The sequence below is a fragment of the Colletes latitarsis genome, chromosome 2 (assembly GCF_051014445.1).
Source record: "Colletes latitarsis isolate SP2378_abdomen chromosome 2, iyColLati1, whole genome shotgun sequence".
NCBI classification, from domain to species: Eukaryota; Metazoa; Arthropoda; class Insecta; order Hymenoptera; family Colletidae; genus Colletes; species Colletes latitarsis.
In genome coordinates, this window is record NC_135135.1 from 28752608 (window position 1) to 28766884 (window position 14277).

General features: G+C 46.6%; 1 protein-coding gene across 5 annotated transcripts in view; it reads right to left on the minus strand.

Annotated features, from left to right (window-relative positions):
• Positions 1-14277, minus strand: part of Vn (membrane-bound neuregulin protein vein) — a 328196-nt gene that overhangs the window by 83687 nt on the left and 230232 nt on the right. For all 5 annotated transcript variants that reach the window (XR_013081794.1, XR_013081793.1, XM_076783467.1 and 2 more), the window contains exon 3: positions 12458-12600. Coding sequence is in view for 3 of the 5 variants with exons in the window: in XM_076783467.1 (XP_076639582.1) it covers positions 12458-12600 (143 nt within the window). In the remaining 2 variants the exon portion in view is untranslated. The remainder of the gene's footprint in view (positions 1-12457; positions 12601-14277) is intronic.

The following is a 14277-nucleotide window of genomic DNA, read 5'->3' on the forward strand; positions in this document are numbered from 1 at the left end:
TTGGTGGAATGAAGTTATGTGTGATCGAATTACAGCCAGGTACGTTTTTCAATTTTGTTAAATTGCTTGGTATCGTTGATCTGTTCGATTACTTGTATGGCATGTCTGGCTATTATTCGTTATTTCTACTGTACTCGGTGTTAGACTTTGCAACAAAATTTTGACGGTATATTTGACATCCTTAAGTAGTAAAATTATAATTAATCTTTATGTATATTCGCCTAGAATATATGTATCGAAGATATTTAATACCAATATCACCCAGAAACTCCGATGCAAGTAGAAATAACGACCGATGGTCAGACACGGTATTTAAAAAATAATTTCTCTTGAGAACGGAGCCTCGTTGGAACAAATTTTCGTCGTGTTTTTTTAACAAGGAATCACCATAAATGTTACTAACAATTACACGAGACTCTGGGGTTAGTAATTTTCGAGTTTTTGACTGTGTTTTGGTTAATTTCCCAACCAATTTCCGGCCCCAGTGTCTCAGTTTTCGCAATTTCGTGTTTTCGCGAACTTCTGGCTCGAAAGCAACTCCTTTCCTCGACTCTCGACTCCGGAACCGCGCGCCCCAGGTGTTTGACCGCTCGAGGATTTCCTCCACGTAACTTGAGCACGAAACCTCAGCATTAGCGCGACTCGCGAGAAACGCCGCCCCCGTGAATCTTCCCGTTTACGGAACTGGAACTTCTTCGCCACCCTCCGTGAGTCGAGGGCCTCTCAGGGTGTCAAAAAATGTGGGAATTCGTGTGTTCCGTGGCCTCGCGTACGCGAAGATCACCTAATTTCGACCCGAGAAGTTTAGGAACGTTCGAAACTAGAACAACAACGTTATAATATTACAGTATGCGATCGACTATAATTATTTTAGACTTCCAAAACAATTGTAGCGGCCATTGTATAGCCACTACGCCCTTGCCAAAGTATGAATGGTAATGGAATGCAAGGCTAGTTTTAAGCTTTCTATTTTTCCATTTTCCCAGGGTCTCGTGCGAGCCTGGTCGTCCTGTAAACACTTGGCGACCAGAGCCGTACGAGGCGCCTGTTTTCCTTCAAGGTTTCGCCTGGGCCTCGGACCACCCCGATCCGGGCCCGGCGAGCCTCTTGACTTTTATTACCCTCTTTCACTCGCTAAACTTTTCCTACACTAAATATTTTTCAGTTTCGTTTTTCCATCTTTCTGTCCTATCTCTTTTTCTCTCCCTTTGTCTATTAGGGTAAGGGATGTATATAGAGAGTAGGTTTTAAGAAAGAATACGCAGTCCGTTAGAGACGTTGTTGATAGACAGTCCGTTAGACTCCGCGAGGCAGTCTGGTTAAGACGTCGTCGCTCGCATCCGCAGTCACTGTTAGCTTAACCTACGTGTGGTAGCGTTTGCCCCACACCCACCATCACTCGCGTGTAACAATAAATAATAATAATTGTGGGGTAGTCTAGTCGAGTAGTTATTTTACCTCCTAGCTCCCCTCAATTAATTGGTGACCCCGACGTGATCAACGTCAAGAAAACAGTTTTCGTGTACGCGAGTAACGCCCGACGTGGTCAGCGTCGTACGAACAATTTTTGTGTACGCGGGTGACGCTCGACGTGGTCAACGTTGACACAAACAATTTTAGTGTACGCGGGTTACGCGCAAATAGACGCTGTTTAGTGAGTAAGCCTAGTGATAGCTATAGGTTAAGTGTTTTTGAACTGTGAACATTTTTAGTTTTTATTTTATTGGACACGGTCAGTGACAATGTCGCGCGATATCGGTAGTGCATCGGTGTGCGTTCCGTCGGCCGTCGGGCCGAGCAGTGTAACCCCCGCTCTGGAGGCTGTCATAGATTCCATGATGGCCCAGTACACCTTGTCGTTCAGGCAAGAGATCGCCGCGATGCGGCAAGGGTTAAGGAGCGACGGACGATACTCGGGTCACGAGAGGAACCGTCCGCCACCCCCGGAGCATCAGCAGCCGCAACAACGCCCCAGTTCTCGGCGTCGTACCGAGGTAAGACAGGGGATGTGTTTCTACCACTGGCGGTGGGGGAATAAGGCCCATCAGTGTATCCCGCCTTGCACCTGGAATGGCGCACCGGGAAACGACCTGGGCAGTCGTTGATGACGGCGAATGACGCCTGCCCGATGCCACGCCGTCTGTTCGTGACGGACTTTGAGACAAAGGCACAATTTTTGGTCGATACAGGAGCCGACCTTTGTGTGTTCCCGCGGTCGTTGTCTCGTGGTTCCCGGCAAAAATCGTCGTACGTGTTGTTCGCGGCGAACGGGAGTGAGATCGCGACGTACGGTGCCGTCACGCTGACGTTAGATTTAGGTTTACGTCGGGCGTTTACGTGGAGATTTGTTGTGGCCGAGGTTTCGAAACCAATAATCGGCGTAGACTTTTTATATCATTATGGACTTCTTGTAGACATTAGGAACCGTAGGTTAATAGACAATGTGACGTCGCTGTCAGTGCCGGGACAGCCGGCAGGTAAAAGTGCGTCGTCAGTGCCGTCGGTTAAAACTGTGACCGGTAGTTCAGTGTACGTGGGGTTGCTGCAGAAATTCCCGGAAATCACCAAACCCATGGGGATTCCGGCTGCAGCGAAGCACTCCACGGTGCACTATATTAGGACAACCACAGGTCAACCGGTCACCTGTAAGCCACGCCGTTTGGCGCCGGATCGGCTCAAGGCAGCGAGACGGGAGTTCGACACCATGCTCCAGCTCGGGGTCGCCCGACCGTCGGAGAGTTGCTGGTCCTCCCCGCTGCATGTGGTGCCGAAAAAGGAACCGGGTGAATGGCGACCGTGCGGCGATTACCGGGCCCTGAATGCGAGGACATTGCCGGACAGGTACCCGGTAAAAAACATTCAGGATTTCGCGCAGGCACTGTATGGTAAGCGTGTGTTTTCCACAATAGACTTAGTGCGCGCGTATAATCAGATACCGGTAGCCGCCGAGGACATTTGCAAAACGGCCGTGACTACCCCGTTCGGGATGTTTGAATTTCCGGCCATGCCCTTCGGATTGCGTAACGCGGCACAGACATTTCAGAGGTTCATCGACGAAGTGCTCCGCGGGTTAGATTTCGCGTACGCGTATATCGATGATATTCTCGTGGCGTCGCAGTCCGAAGAGGAGCATATCGAACATTTAAAGACTTTATTTAATAGGCTTAAGGACTACGGTATCGTAGTGAATTCCGGGAAGTGCGTATTTGGTAAAACTCAAGTGCATTTTCTCGGGTATGAAGTGTCGGGAAAGGGTTCGCGACCGCTAGACAATAAGGTGCGCGCGATAGCGGAATATCCGCAACCCGTTACCGTAAAACAATTGCGGCAGTTCCTAGGTATGTTGAACTTTTACCGCCGGTTCATACCTAGGGCTGCGCAGGTACAAGCGCCGTTAAACGACCTGCTTAAGGACAATGTAAAGGGTCGCGCGCTTGTTATCTGGACGCCGGGGTCGATAGCCGCGTTCGAAGCCTCGAAACGGACTTTAGCGGAGGCCGCGTTATTGGCGCACCCGCGTAGCGATGCCCCCCTCGCGCTTACCTGCGACGCGTCCGATTTCTCCGTCGGCGCGGTACTCCAACAGCGTACGGACAGCGGCTGGGAGCCATTGGGGTTCTTCTCCAAGAAGCTGACCGACGCCGAAGGGAAATATGGAGCTTACGACCGGGAACTGCTGGCGATATACCTGGGCATTAAGCACTTCAGGCATATGGTTGAGGGTCGGGTGTTTACCATCTACACCGACCATAAGCCTATTACTTTTGCGTTTAGGCAAAAGCCTGAAAAGTGCACGCCCAGGCAGTTCCGGTATCTGGATTTTATAGGGCAATTTTCCAGCGACATACAGCATCTGGCCGGTAAGGACAACGTCGTGGCGGACGCCCTGTCCAGGATTGAGGAGGTCAATGGACTCCTTGATTACGATGACCTCGGAAGGACCCAGGAAACCGATGAGGAGCTTCAACGGTATCTGCGTGGAGAAATCGGGAGCGCGTTACGGTTGAAGCGAGTGGGGGTTCCGGGTACGCACTGTTTGGTGTATTGTGACGTGTCGACGGAGTCGGTAAGACCGTTTCTTACGAAGTCGTTCCGTCGGACGGCTTTCGACGCGTTACATAGACTAGCCCATCCGGGGATTAAAGCGTCGGTTAGGTTAGTGACCGAACGTTTTGTGTGGCCATCGAGCAAGGCCGATTGTAAAAAGTGGGCGCGCGAGTGCGTCGAGTGTCAGCGGTCGAAGGTGACGCGACACGTGCATTCGCCGCCCGGTACGTTTGCGCCCTCGGGACGATTTGAGCACGTTCACATTGATATTGTGGTGTTGCCCGTTTCCGAGGGATACAGATATTGTCTGACCTGCGTCGACCGGTTTACGCGGTGGCCTGAAGCCTTCCCGTTGAGGGATCAGGAGGCCCCGACGGTAGCGCGGGCGTTTTATGAGGGTTGGATTACCCGGTTCGGGACCCCTCTTCGCGTTACGACGGACCAGGGCAGACAATTTGAGTCACACCTGTTTAGACACTTGGGCGAACTAACAGGTACATCACACCTGCGGACAACGGCGTACCATCCGGCGGCCAATGGCATGGTGGAGCGTTTGCACCGCCAGATGAAGGCAGCCATCCGTTGTCATCAGCAGGCGCAGTGGACGAAGGTGCTTCCCACCATATTGCTGGGCATCCGCGCAGCCTGGAGGGAAGACGTGAAGGCCACGGCAGCGGAGCTCGTATACGGCGAGACGCTGCGATTACCGGGCGAATTTCTATCGCCGCGACCAGCCGCAACGGATTCCGACGTGGCGGATTTCGCAAAGGAGCTGCGCGAGCAATTTCGCGAGTTAGCGCCAGCTCCGGTTACTCGCCATGGGGCGAGAAAGACATTTATTTTTAAAGATTTGGGGGTGACTGAGCAGGTGTTTGTGCGGAACGATAAGGTCCGGAGCCTGCTGCAGCCACCATACGATGGGCCGTATACGGTGGTTAGCCGTGGTCCGAAGACGTTTGTCATTAATATTAAGAATAAGCCGGTGACTATCACCGTAGATAGACTAAAGCCGGCATACACTATGTCGGATGCGACGGAAGGGGATACGACCCCGTCTCCGCAGACGACGCAAGCGGCCAGTCCGGCGCCGCAGCAAAATTCGCGGGTTACGCGTTCCGGGAGACGCGTTAGGTTCCCGGATCGATTACAGTTATGTAAAATAAGATATTTTTAACAATTTTTTTTAAAAACTGTACATTGTAAATATTTGCCACACGTAGGGTAACGCGTAGATATAGGGTAACTATTAGCGGAATGGATGGATGAGTGAGTTTATTGTATTGTATGGTTATGGATATGTATGGACAAATGTATTATATAGTATGTGTGTGATTATTTAGGTGTACTGTATATAGTTTTGTTTGTCTGTATGTTTGGGTAATTGTACGGAATGTTTGTTTCGTGATTGGTCAATCACTGGCAGGGGGGTGATGTAGCGGCCATTGTATAGCCACTACGCCCTTGCCAAAGTATGAATGGTAATGGAATGCAAGGCTAGTTTTAAGCTTTCTATTTTTCCATTTTCCCAGGGTCTCGTGCGAGCCTGGTCGTCCTGTAAACACTTGGCGACCAGAGCCGTACGAGGCGCCTGTTTTCCTTCAAGGTTTCGCCTGGGCCTCGGACCACCCCGATCCGGGCCCGGCGAGCCTCTTGACTTTTATTACCCTCTTTCACTCGCTAAACTTTTCCTACACTAAATATTTTTCAGTTTCGTTTTTCCATCTTTCTGTCCTATCTCTTTTTCTCTCCCTTTGTCTATTAGGGTAAGGGATGTATATAGAGAGTAGGTTTTAAGAAAGAATACGCAGTCCGTTAGAGACGTTGTTGATAGACAGTCCGTTAGACTCCGCGAGGCAGTCTGGTTAAGACGTCGTCGCTCGCATCCGCAGTCACTGTTAGCTTAACCTACGTGTGGTAGCGTTTGCCCCACACCCACCATCACTCGCGTGTAACAATAAATAATAATAATTGTGGGGTAGTCTAGTCGAGTAGTTATTTTACCTCCTAGCTCCCCTCACAATTATTATTAGATGAGACATTTTAATTCTTAACAAACTACAGAATGCACATGATACGTAAAAATTTAAGGGTTGAGATAACCCTTTACAAAGTTACCGTTTCATTAATTCTATTAACACTAAATCTACCGAGACCGGTTAAATGCTTTATATTTGAACTGGACAAAATTTGGTATCAAATTCTGGTTAGCTTCCGTTCTCAATAGGAAATATATAGCAAAGATGAAAGAAGAGAATTTTCAGTTTCCACTGCCTTAGAACAGTCTTACAACGCCTATTAAAGATACTAAAACTTTAGACGCGTGCAGTTCCGAAACTACTAGTGTTTTATTAATAATTGAGGCACTGTTAGAAGCGGCAAGGCTTCCCCTTTAAAATGGCTTTTGGTTTTTGACGATCCGACTTTCCGTTTCGGAGATATCGTAATTTATGTAAATGGTAATTTTTTTATCTCTGTCTTCGTCTGATGCGTCGCGTCGGAGCTCCTTGTCGCACGTGCGCGGTGTTGACCTACCTCGCGTACGTGACTGTCGTGACCCAATTTCGCCGGCGTAGTATTTCCAAGAATTTACTACGCACTGTTTACTATCTACGCGCGCGACATCAATGGACTCGCGCGAGCGCAACAACGAAACGTAAACAAACCCTATCTCCGGAACTAGCCACCGCATCGACGCGAAACTAAAATCGCTATATCTCCGGAACTAATGAAGCTATCGACTCGTACAAACGCTCATTTTAAAGGGCATTTCATCCCCTATCCGATGCACGTATCAACTATTATTTTTTATGCTGCCTTCTATGTTTAATTTAACATTTAATTTGACTTTACATACTCAAAGACGTTTCGGCAACTCCTACTGATTATACGATTAATGTACGATACAACTGGACCATAAATTCTTTATTTAATTGAAAATTAATTTAAATACAGAATGTTTGCGTAAATACTAGCCAGCACTTTTTCTTAAATAGTTGTTTTCTTTAGAACTGACTACGATATCGACTTGGAACAAAATTCGTTTTCAAGGGCGTATTATTTTCTATCCGATGAATATTAAAAAAATGTTTGACATAAAAGAGAAGGATATCTTACGAATAAACATCAAAACACAACTTTTTATATATATAATGCAAAAATTAGAAGTACGTTGCCTCGTAAAGGAGAAAAAGAAAGACTGGTCGTTTGATCGATCATGGTTATTTCGTGAAATTGTTAATGTCTTGAGTTTAGAATAAATTATTTTCTTAGAAGTGTGCTCTCGTGAGATGATCTTTTAGGATATCCACTCTGGCATGTGAAATTATAATTATATAGTGTAATAATAGTGCACGATGACAAGATAATATAAAGTTTATTTATATTATTATTAATATAAAGGAACGCTCGTAGGAAAGAATGATATAGATTTTGTTTTTCAATCAGTGAGATCTCGTGACATTTCGCGTTACGTTTACCTTGTCTTCGCGTATCACGAATATTAATTAGAACGAGAGAAACATCGGGAACGTCGTCGTAACGTCGCGACGACCTTGTTCGCGACGTCGTCGACGTTGTTCGTTAGGCAGAGAGTACCCCGACGGTCTGGTCTACCATAATTTCATTGATCTCTACGGAGATGGCGGAACACGGCTCCGGCGTAAGTCAGCTCTTTCGCGAGGCAAACGACGCGGAACACCGCGTTATTGTATCAAGTTACACCTCCGCGGCCGTAAAGCGTGCCGTAGCGAGTGCAACGGCAATTGTTAGAACATAGCACACACCGGAGAACACACGCTCGACGGTGTAAGAGCGGGGCACGAACATTCGGGACCGTAGTAAAAGTTTGTGGTAAATGTTATTGCAGTCTAGCCGCGGCGGTACGCTCTTTCGAGTAACTCTAGGCTTATAAACATTACCACAATCTGTTACCGCAATCGAGCGCTAACCATAGGGGAACCAGAAGTCACGGTAGAGTCGAGGAGACGCTCGAGGAGCATCCGGTGGAAATAAAAGTCGCTGGAGACCGTCGCGTACCGATGATATTTCCCCATCGAACCGTCTCATCGCAGCTACGGTCACACACGCTATCGGGGGGCACTGGTTTCGAACCTTTTTTCAATCTGGAGAATCGTTTAAAAGATTCGCAATCGTCCTATCGTATCGAATTTAGCAACGATATAATCCGTAACTTTATTCGAAAAACAACAGAATACTCTTTTGAATGTGCGCTTGAAAGTCTGAAAGGTCGATTCACATTTGTTCATTGTAATATTTTAACCCTCTGCACTCGACTGTCTCCTCTGAAGGGACATCCACCAAAGAATTTCGATGTACTCTCTAAGGAAACACAACGATATTATTGTTTTAAAGTGACTATTTAGGACAAAATCTATTTCGTAAGAAAGTGTGTTTGAGTTAGTAGTAGGTGGTCGAGGAAAAGTCTCCGAGTCCAAAGGGTTGATATGTATTATCATGAAGTTCTACAACGATCTTTGATTTATTTACAACCTACGATATTGTTTCAACAAAATTATTGACGAAACAATTCGAAGAGAATAGCTGTGACTCATTTAAAAAATGGAATGTTGAGGGTGGTGGATTTTTTAAAGTAGCCACGTCCATCAAAGGGAAAATTTGGCGTATTTTTTTTCGGACCACCGTGTTTCTTTCGACCATCGACCCCAAACGAGCGGGAACGCGGAGAATTTCCGCGTAAACCGGGACATCGGTCTATCGTTCCGGGATTTACGACACGGTCGAACGCATACGCGTGTGTACCGAAACGGGCAGCCCACCCGCCATCAGCAGTTCAGGGCTATATGAAACCCTGACGTGGCTGCCAGGGTTGTAATTGTCGCCCTTTGTCCGTCATACGAGCTCACAGGCCCCCGCGATGGCGGCGAACCACAAGCTTTCCGGTCCTCGCTGAACTGCGCCTGCATTATCGCATCAGGTGCTTAATCCTTGGTTTATCATCCACCGATTACGGGACCGTAAAACGTCACTTTGCCGTGATTACCGTTTGCTTGCCTTTCCCTGTTCTTACGGCGCGAATTATAGTCCTCGACACTGCCCGTTTAGGGCTATTAACGCACGCACCATCGTTAAAGAAATATTTTAGCTACTCTCCTTCCTCCACGACACATATTTCCTCCACCTTTTGAATTTTATAATTAACTATTTCTTTTTATTCTTCAGATTTCGTCGACACTGTTGAAGCCATTTGCTTTTCACGCAAAAGTCATATTTTTATTAATAGAATGAATGAAATGGGAGCTTCGTAGAGGGTAGTCCCAATCCCTAAATACAATAATTCGTATTCTACTTTATTTCTTATATTTTTACATATAAAATGCATTTTTGGAATAGTTTTGGACATAACCAGGATCGAGTCGACAGTTTTCTGTATCGCGTTTCCGTTTGCGTTGTTATAACTAATAGATTGGAATGCGGAGAGGCGGTCGGGGGCCTGTCGCGACACCCCAGTCGAACAATTTCTTTCCTCGCGCGCGCTTTTGTTTCCCCTTTGCCTCGAGTCTCGAGCGTTCCGCCATTTAAGCGGTTCTTTGTGGCCGAGGGACTCGAGCGTCGAGCCGCTGAAGAGCGGTTTCCTGCTGCGCTCGGTATTTTCCCCGGGAATCGAGAGGAATTTCCTGGCCACGGCAATTCCTTCGAACGGGTCTCGTATCGCGGTCGAAATTGCAACGGTGGTGAGTTACGTGTTCGTAACGGGTTACGAGGAACGGGAGTCTCGCCCGTGGAAACGTAAGCAACCACGGGGCGAGACGCGAGACCCGCGTTTTTCAACCATGTTCTACACATAAATACGTCGATGGGAACCGTCTACCAAATGTTGCAGGTATTATGAAAACCCGTAAACCTGTCAAAGTTCACCGATCGATACTAGGACCACGGCTATTCGAACGATGTGCTAGTTGTTGAACTTAGGCGAGATACACTGTTCGCGTTGAGACTATGTGAATTCTACAGTTACGCTAAATGAGCTCTTTTCTAGATTGTCTATGGTTTCAATATTGGAACGAACTGTTTACGATGTCAATCTTCACTTAACATTGCATGTCGGAGAAGTCAATATCCTGATTGCTGTAGGATATTTTAGTCGATGGAGAGACTCGGGAGGATGAAAGTGACAGTCGAGGTCGATGCAAGGGGTGACGGTGCCTAGGTTGCAAAACATGCTGCTATTTTCTAAATTTGGAAAGGTTTCTGGCGACCAAATGTCGTTATTGTTCTGTACTGGCCTTGTACAAATTATACTATGGGCCTTGAGGTTGGAATACGTTGCGACTCAACACTAGTCTACGTAGCAAATATAGTAACAAAAGTTTAAATTTCCTCGAAAGATGGCGTCAGTCGTTGACCAAAGTTCTCGAGGGGGATTATGTAACGGGAATGACGCTTTGTGCGGACGGGTGACTTTGAAACACTTGGTCGTGGAAGGCGGTGAACCGATCGCGAAGTCTGTTCCACGAGTGGACGAGAATTTCATCCTCGATGTCCCGGTTAAATTTCGCAGAAACTGTAGTCCAGACTCCGGGACACTTGCTCCGGCGGTTAGCCTGCAGCTTCTATTTGCATAAACTCGGGAAGGTCAGAATATTAACCCCCCACGCGATTCGACGCGTGACTTGTTACAGTTACGTGGGTCGTTGACCACGCTTGTTTCCCTTATTTATTCGTTTAACGACACTATCACGACCGTAAACCCGTGCACGTTCTTCGAATCAGCGTTCGTAAACAAACGGTGGTACCTTATTGTTGTCGCATAGCAATGTGTTGCCCTCCCTTTGCATACGATACCTTTTTCGGAAACTTGCGAATTCGATTTAAAGAAAATTAACCCTTAAATGGAATCTCAATCTCAACTGAATTATTTCACTTAATAGATTATGCTGTGTGTTATTTTTCTTTCGTATTTTCTTTCCGCGTCGCGGGTCTCGCGTGGTATAAATAAATGAAATTAAAATTCCCCGGTTCGAATCGGGGCGCCGGATCGAATAAAACTGATTTTTCCCGCGAACAATGGGGTCTTGTCGGGATAGTCGCAGGTGGTCGGCGGGCGTCGCGGCGGCGTGTTGCGTTCCGTGACGCGTGGAACGCGTCCCGCTGTTTTTTCACGGCTAGCGATCGACGATTCCGTCTCTGGCGCACGCACCATCGGAGTTATGACAACAACCGGATCCGCGAATGCATCGGCAGGTGTTAGCCAGCCGATCGTTCGCCGGAAATCCAGCCGTTTTGGGTTCCGTTCGTCCTGGCGATCGCCATTTTTCGTTATCGAAACTCTCTGAAAATCGTCGATCGCGGGAGCAACGCAACCATCCACGAATATCCATTTTTTAACCGTTGCCATTTTCGATAATCGAGCAGAACGAGACGCGTCGACGTCGATTTTAATGGCGTACGTTTGGCCGTTCTTGCCTAGATCGTAGATAGCGATCGAGATCAATGTTCGATTGTCATAGCGAACTTTACGTTGCGCCTCTCTTGTTAAATTTCTGATCGCGTCAAACGATCTTCGAATTCCCTTTGATAGCGAAACGCCGAAATGTCGTGCTTGCACCTTCGACGCGCTCTGCCGAGATCATTTTCGCCCGAATATTTTCGCTAACGCGCGCGAAATCGACGGAAAAATAAACGATGACGTCGGAATATCGAGAAGACGTGAATATTCAGAGCCCCCCCCCCTGCGGTGGATTTGTACGCGACAAAAGATCCGTCGATACGATTTGTCGTGATCGATCCGGATATGTATCGATCTCGTGGAGTTTTAGAAGCTTCGAGCGGGAACTTTTCTCGTAAGAGAATTTTCAATTTTGTTGAAACGCGGATAACGTCCGTTTCGATTAATATATTAATTTGTTTTGTTTCCAAATGTTTTGGAAGTAATTTACGACAGTCCGTTGGTCCATTTAAATTCCTGTTAAGTTAATTGGAGTACCGGAATAGCTCTACGGATCCGGTCACCTATTTTCACGAATTTCGACTAGTTCGGTTCGACATACGTGATAACGGAGTAGTAAATTTCTATTCGCGGTTGCATCTATAAACAAGCTCGCGCTTAATCCATCTTGTTCCTCGGTCGGCGGGAATTCGTGTTTCAATAATTAGAAGGGCCAGCGTGTGCGTTCGACATCGGGGCCGACATATTCTTAATTAGCACAATAAAGGAATCGAGTACTCAAAAATTTGTGTAATTTTCTCGAACAACCTCGTTTGCAAACGAGATGGAAGTTTACTTGCCGGTGACTGTGTGTATGTTACAATAATTATCATTATTAACGGAGCAACACGCTTTGGACATGCACAGTTAAAACTCAGAACAATGTTACGATGATAAACAAGAATCAATTTAACCCCTTGACGTACGATTTACTTAAGGACTTACTCGTTTCCGGAATTCTCGTATCGTGAGCGACTAGAAGCTGGGCCGCGAGCGAGGCCCGATGTCCGGAAGTACTCTCAGCTACGCACTCGTATCTCCCACTGTCCTCAGGCTTCGCGGAGGATATCACAACTTTCGATCTCCGCCTGCAAGCAGATAACGATTTTGTCAAATTTCAAATCGTAACGTTGCTTCGCTTCAGTCCGCAATCGAGACAATTGTGTAAACACTTTAACGATAAATAAGGATTCTAATCATTTTTCTGAAACTTAAAGAATCTCGAGATTCTCAAATTAGTAGGATAAGCATTTAAATATGAGAATTAAGAGGCTACTAAACAAAAGAAAAGAAATATCACAATCAGCCCCTTCTAACAAAGAAAAGTAGCCAAAAATTGGTGTCTGTTTCGATTCGACCATTGCGTAGGGTTATTTTTATTTGATTACAGAATTAGTGGCGTAATTATGTATATTAATAGGGCACGTTTTCGCGGAAGACAATCGTCCACGAAGCATAATTTAAATCGGAACGCGAGCAAGATCGGATTAGCCCGTTTATTATCTTTTCGTCGAGTACACGGTTCTCGAGGCGGTTCGTGTACCCTCGTCCCGGGAGAAGATTTCGCAAAGTTCGGGCAAACAGGAAGTTTTGCCCGCGTTCCCCGGGATCCGAATACCCTACCCACGTCGCAGGTTTAGAACGGCCTGAAATTTCTGGACTTCTCTATCCGCGAACGGGGGGAGGGGCAAGGTTGGGAGAAATTCGTTTTTCCGTATGAAGAAGCCGGGAACTTCTGCGGGAGCTCTCCGGAAGTTGCCCCCGAGACGACGGGAAATTTAATAACTTTACGAACGCCGCGGATTACCGACAGCGAAATTCCGCCCGTAACGCAAATATCGATGACGATCGATGGATGGCTGCCCCCGGTTTCCAGTATATATTTTATCTCGAGCGTACGCTTACGGTCGATTATTTAACGTTAATTTCATTTGTTCGATTAATTCGTTTGCGCGTTGAAACAACGTGTCGACACTAGATTTTTAATTCCATCGAACGCGGGGATTTCAAGCGTAATTCGAAACAGTTAAACGTTCCATTCCCCTTTATTTTGCAAGTTATTTCGATTTAAATTAATTTTCATTCGGTATTAAAGCTCCGGTGTTCTGTAGATTTTTACGTTTGCTTTAATTTCGTGTATCGTTCTTGAAAGATGGCAAATCTGTGCTTCGAAGACGGAATCGCTCGAGCGCTTTAATTGAGAATCGTCGATGCGCCAGCGCGATAATTCGTAATCGATCTTGTTATTCTGTCATTTTGCACTGATTTTCGAGCCTGGTACGCGCAATTTCGAAACCGAGATAGGATAAAACGAATGTCGACTAATTTCGAGCGTGTCGGAACGATGATTAAACACGCGAATCGCGATCGCGCGCAATTTTTGCATCCATAACAAATCTCTGACGTTTCAAATACCCATAAGTGCCCAAAAAATTAAATCAAGAGATAGTTTCACCGAACCCTCGACATCATCGATCGACTACCAATAATTTACCATTTTTTACTATTGTTCTACTCCCCAAGATTTTCACTGGCTTAAATTTCTACCGTAACTCTGACGTGTTCTTGCCTGTCGAGTATTCTAAAATCGCATAAAGAAACAGGTTCACCGAACCCTCGAGATATCATCGATCTAGAAGTACCGTGAATGAGCCATTTTCGAATTGTCCATTACGCGAACGATCGTGTCTGATCTCCGGGAACGCTGATCCCCCCGTTGAAACGGAATTCAAACGTGGTTTCCAACGGCATACACTTTTAATTCG